Raw genomic sequence first — 6,256 nt, forward strand, 5'->3', positions numbered from 1 at the left:
TTGGTCGCAACAGCCTAAGCGCACCCCGTTCCAGACCTCCTTACTTCACAAAAATCCGAGGAGATATCGAGAATAAAACACAGGTCTCTCTGCACCGAAGGCAACTGCGCTAACCATTCGGCTACAGAGGCGGCGTAGAACAGAAAATATATACATGCAAAAAGCTGCAGAAATATTTATAAGCCTACACGCTGGCCGTTTACATGTTTATCCTCTAGAAAGGACTGATTATTTTTTATTGAAGAACTATTCTTTTTATAGGTGTTGGTAACGTGAACCTACGGAAATTTAGGAAATTTATGGTAAGTTCTATGGAGTTGGGGTTGTTTTGGGGAAGGAGACAGCGAGGTCATCGGTCTCATCGGATTAGGGAAGGATGGGGAAGGAAGTCGGCCGTGCCCTTTTCAAAGGAACCACCCAGGCATTTGCCTGGAGAGATTTAGGAAAATCGCGGAAAACCTAAATCAGGATGGCCGGAAGCGGGATTGAACAGTCGTCCTCCCGAAAGCGAGTCCAGTGTCTAACCACTGCGCCACCTCGCTCGGTGCTAAGTTCTATGGGACCGAACTGCTGAGGGCATCGGTCCCTAGGCTTACATACTATTTAATCTAAGTTAAACTAATTTACGCTAAGGATAACGCAAACACCCATACCCAAGGGAGGACTCGAACCTCCGACAGGGGAAACCGCGCGAACCGTGGCAAGGCGCCCAAGACTGAACGGCTAATCAGTGCGGCGTTAACCTATGAAGTATACCTACGAAAAATACTTCTGCTACCTGTCAGACGTTTTATTTTTCTGGGTAGATTGCCAAAGAGTTTTGCAGCTGCGTATTTCAACCCTTTCTGCTCCAAAGTTGGAATCGTTAAAGAGTAATGAAGAAAATGTTCTTTCTACGAGGGTGAGTCAAATGAAAACCTTAAATTTGTAGTAACAAATCGAAATTTCGCGCCGTTTTCCTGTAAGTGGGTAAGCGTGCTACAAACACCGTGCAAAATGGCCTGTAGGTGGCAGCATAGTGCAGATGCACACACAACGTCGCAGTATCTTTATAAAGATGTCCGTCCCACTTACAACTTGCACCAAGGAAGAACACCGTTCTGTTATTCGGTTTTTGCGTAGGTAAGGTGTGAAACTTAAAGAAATTCATCGACGAACGAAGGTTCAGTACAGTGATGCATGTTTGTCACAGCAGCAAGTCTACGAATGGAGTACGAAGTTCGCAAATGGTGTGACTTCGGTGGAAGATGCTCCTCATCAAGGTCAGGCACAACGAGTTGTGGCTCGACAGAACATTGCAGCAGTTGAAGCCATAGTGAAGGAAAACCACCGAGTGACACTGAATGACATTACAGCATGTTTACAGATTGGTCATGGGCCAGCACACCACAATGTGCATGATGTGCCCCAGTTTCACAAAGTGTCTGCAAGATGGGTGCCACGGCAGCTGACTCCTGAAATGACAGAACGACGTGTTGATGCTTGTGAAGAACGTCCTCGGCGCTTTGAACGAGGAGGTGGTGGCTTCCTTGCAAGAATCTTTACTGGGGACGAAGCCTGGGTTCACTTCCACCAACCGGAAACGAAGAGAGCGAGCAAGGAATGGCGCCATTCCTCATCACCAAAACCAAAGAAATTTCGAACAGAAACATCCGCAGGGAAGGTTATGCCGACTCTCTTTTGGGGCCACTAGAGGGACCACTGTCACCAGTGCATCATACACAAATGTCATAAAAAATCATCTGCGGCCTGCAGTCAAATCAAAACGACGAGGATTCCTGTCAGCAAGTGTCCTTTTGCAACATGACAATGCAAGGCGCCTTCACGGCCCGTACAACAGTTGCAACAATCACAGATCTGCATTTTCAGTGTCTTCCTCATCCACCATACTCAGCAGACCTTGCCCCAAGTGATTTCCATATGTTTGGACCACTCAAAGACGCAATGAGAGGAAAGAAGTTCCATTCTGATGAAGAGGTACGCCACGCGGTGCATGAGTGGTTGTGCCGACTACCAAAAGACTTTTTTTCTAAAGGAATTTATGCACTTTGTCAGCGCTGGAGGACTTGCATTGAACGTGGGGGAGATTATGTCGAAAAGTGATCCAGCTTTGTACCACTACTGCACAATAAATAATATTTTAAAAATACTAAATTTTTCATGAAAACGCCCTCGTAGTAATATTGTTGTGCATATCTCTGTTATGCCCAAAAAGATGGAATGTTCATAGAAAATTTCGTAAATGCATAAATGTCTTGTGAAGCCGTAGTTAATGTTCCCAGCTGATTAGAGATCTCTTAAAGAAGTACACGTCTGACCCCTTCACATAATTGTAATTACTTTTTTAGCACAATGATTTTTTTTGCGGTATCCCAGAATTTTATCTTGTGTGGCGTCTGACAATGAAAATATTCAAAATATCCCCAAAGCTGCAATTCTATTCCTGTCGCAGAAGAGTCTAAGCGTAGCAGCTGTGCTAAGCACAGTTTTTTAAATTTAAGTTTTCATGAATACTAACACAAAAGAAATTAGAACTTTCAACCCTGTCTATTGCGTCTTATTATAAGAGGCTAGTAGGAGGCAGCATGTTTGCAACACCCACAGATCTGCATGAACTGTGATTTTTATAGTTAAAGTCGAGGAAGAGGAGAAGTGGGATTGAGATGTACTTTTACAGAAGGATGCTGAAAATCGACAGGCGTCAGTTAAGTTGTGGGATAGTACCAAACGCGGACAAAAAATTGCAATGATTATTTGCATTTCAAAATTTTGTATATAGCTGGAGCAGCAACCGGAGAATGAAATCTTCTTGTAGAAACAGTGAACAGCCAATTAATTGTAAAACGGAAGGTTTATTAATACCCCTTTACCATAGTTTAAACGTTTAAAAGAATGTCTTATACAAAGGGAAATATTGACAGCTACATTACATCTTGTGACAGACACACCTTCAAATATAGTCGAAAGACGTGTCATGTTAAGCATGTCTTAATTATTAAGGAGATGAAACTTTATAATGGACTGATGCCTTTCAGCTGTATTGCAACGTAGCTCGGCCACCACAGTTGTCAATATTTCCTTCTGGAGAAGACATTTTTATAAACGTTGAAACAATGGTGAAAGAGTTTTAATAAACCATCCATTTTGCAACTGAACAGCTATTTACTATTTCTACAAGAAGATAATTTCCGTGTTGAACTTAAAGTATGTACGTGATGATGAATTAAACCAACGAACAGTAGCTTTTAGTTTCGTAGAAACTAGTATAGACATGCGTCTTCAAAGACAGAGATACGTAAACAGGCCAAATACTGCGCTGTGGTTGGGAACGCCTATATAAGACAACACGTATCTGGCGCAGTTGTTAGATCGGTTACTGCTGCTACAATGGCAGGTTATCAAGATTTAATTGAGTTTGAAGGTTGTGTTGCAGTCGGCGGACGAGCAATGGGTCACAGCATTTCCGAGGTAGCGATGAAGTGGGGATTCCGCGTACGACCATTACACGAGTGTACTGTGAACATCAGGAATCCGGTGAAACATCAAATCTCCGACCTCGCTGTGGCTGGATAAAGATCCTGCAAGAACGATACCAAAGACAGTTAAATAGAATCGTTGAACCGTTCCGCAATATGATGCACATGTCAATGCTGGGCCATCAACGTGCGAACCATTCAACGATTCATCATCGATACGCGCTTTCGGAGCCGAAGGCCCACTCTTGTATCCTTGATGACTGCACGACACAAAGCTTTACGCCACTCCTGGCCCCTTCACCACCGACACTGTACTGTTGATGACTGAAAACATGTTGCCTGGTCGGACGGGTCTCATTCCAAATTATATCGAGCGGATGGACGTGTACGGGTATGGAGACAACCTCATGAATCCACAGACCCTGCGTGTCAGCAGGGGACTGCTCAAGCTGGTGGAGGCTCTGTATTAGTGTTGGGCGTGTGCAGATGGAGTGATATGGGATCCCTGATACGTCTAGATCGTCTCTGACAGGTGACTCTTACGCAAGCACCGTCTCTGATCAATTGCATCCATTCATGTCCATTGTGCATTCCAACGAACTTTGGTAATTCAAGCTAGATAATGCGACACCCCACACGTCCAGAATTGCTACAGAGTGGTTCCAGGAGTACACGTCCGCTGACCACCAAACTCACCAGACATGAACATTATTGGGCATGTCTCGGATGCCTTGTAACAGAGATATCCACCTTCTCGTACGGACGGCCCTGCTGTATTCATGTTGTCAGTTCCCTACAGCACTACTTCAGACTTTAGTGGAATCCATGCCACGTCTTGTTGCGGCACTTCTGCGTGTTCGCGGGGCCCCTACACGATATCAGGCACGTGTACCAGTTTATTTGGCTCTTCACTGTATTTGGAAGGCACGATGCAGGCTCTTACAGTGAAACATCCCCTTAGAACAACTTATAAATTACTGTGCTGGTAAACCTCTAACGTTATTTGATTTTCAAACAGGTGTGCAAAACTGAAAGTACTCAGACATTTCTCTCTTTACTTATTCGGATCGTCACTAAACTGACACAATATTTTTAGTGCAAGGCAATCTGACTTTCAATAATGCCTACAAAAAAATGGACTAACAATATCCTACACCTTACATGAATCAGTTACCTCACAAAAATCTTCGTTACTCAAACTACTGCAATACAGCGAGCGCCAATACTGCCAGCTAAATAAAAGATTCTAACTACTGAAGGCACTAACTACTGATAGGCATGGTTAGCAAATGGAAGATTTTGATACAGACAAAAGATGTATTTACCTTAACAGTGTTCAAAAGGTCATTATTCATTATATGATTTGTGACATCCAGTTTGGCAAGATTGCTTTTCCTGATGGACACACGTTCAGATCGTCCGCACATATTAACATCTCAAAACTCTGGTTCCTCTCTCCCCACATTCACCACTGCTGGTTGCTCACCTCCAACTGCACAACGCTACGCGCTGTTAAGCCCAACACTACAATAGCAAATATTCCAACTATGCCAACCAGCCACAGTCAGTGATTTTCATATAGAATGCTACGTGTCGTTACCAACATAAAAACCTAAACAGCCTACTTGCAACAGTTCTGAAACGGAAAACTCTCTCGTGTCCAAAAGAGAGGATGCCTATCGCCTTCTCGCTAGGAAATGTACTGGCCTTGGGCAGTGACTCATGTGACCTGCCTCTGGCTGCTCTTTCTCAGATTAAAGCGGTCTCCTTACGCAAATGAAGAGGTTCTCCAAAGAACCGACGGGGAAAGGAATTAGCATAAAACAGTGACTAGAGGTAGTGACGTACTACGTAATTGTAGACGTAGAGGTGAAATGCTGTACGGAAAGACAGAGGTTGGAATATACCCAACAAACAATACAGGACATAGTGTGCAAATGAGGAGGTGAAGAAAGACTCTGGCCCTGGAGAAGAAGTCACGGTGGACTGCGTTAAATCAAGGGGAAAAAAATTAATCAGGTTTCCATAATTCTCAAGACTATCACTCTTACCTTGCGATACAGAGAGCTTCGACGGAAGTTGAGAGCATCTGGATGATCAGACTGGCGAGCAGCGGTGTTGCTGTGGCGTAGCCGAGCATTTTGCGGCCCACGTGAGCGCTGGCAGCCGCAACCAAGGGAATGAACGGGATGCTGCTGAGTAGCAGCAGAGAGACTACCCAGGAGGCTTCATCCACAGTTATCGGCCGATCTCGGAGTCCGCTGTCTGCAGACATCAGCTGTGGCAGCGCCATCGCCGGCCACCCCAAGGCCGAGCCCAGGGCGAACATGTTCACATTCACTGCGCAAGCATATAGAGTATTCCTTACAATCTTCAGTGAAATTAAAAGCAAAGGCGTTGTAAGGTATCACGCAAATCCAACACCTTCCATGAAAACCCTGACATGATAAGCAAAACCAGTAGTATGTCACATAGCTCCGAATAAATCGTGACATTAAATTACCCAAAGTAATACGAGTAACGAGTGAGCAAACGGAATACCACAGACTAACACAAGAAGGCCCTACGATAATGGACGGACACCCACGTTTCCAGCCAAACTTCAGGACAACCCCCGAGCCCATTTTAAAAGCTAGAGCCTTAGCGTGAAACTTTTTCTCGTCTCTGTTAGGTCAGGACCACCTCCCAGCCTATGTTAACAGCTAGAGCCCTCCAGAATAACAGTATAGATCTTACGATAACGCAAAAAGGGCCACACCAGCTGCAAGTTATAGCGTGAG

General features: G+C 44.5%; 1 protein-coding gene across 1 annotated transcript in view; it reads right to left on the bottom strand.

Annotated features, from left to right (window-relative positions):
- Positions 1-5,626, bottom strand: part of LOC126278129 (facilitated trehalose transporter Tret1-2 homolog) — a 61,417-nt gene extending 55,791 nt beyond the window's left edge. Inside the window, exon 1 of the mRNA XM_049978017.1 lies at positions 5,528-5,626. Within this exon, the coding sequence (XP_049833974.1) occupies positions 5,528-5,616 (89 nt within the window). The 5' untranslated portion in view covers positions 5,617-5,626. The remainder of the gene's footprint in view (positions 1-5,527) is intronic.
- Positions 5,627-6,256: the final 630 nt, after the last annotated feature.

The sequence above is a fragment of the Schistocerca gregaria genome, chromosome 6 (genome assembly GCF_023897955.1).
Source record: "Schistocerca gregaria isolate iqSchGreg1 chromosome 6, iqSchGreg1.2, whole genome shotgun sequence".
Taxonomy (NCBI): domain Eukaryota; kingdom Metazoa; phylum Arthropoda; class Insecta; order Orthoptera; family Acrididae; genus Schistocerca; species Schistocerca gregaria.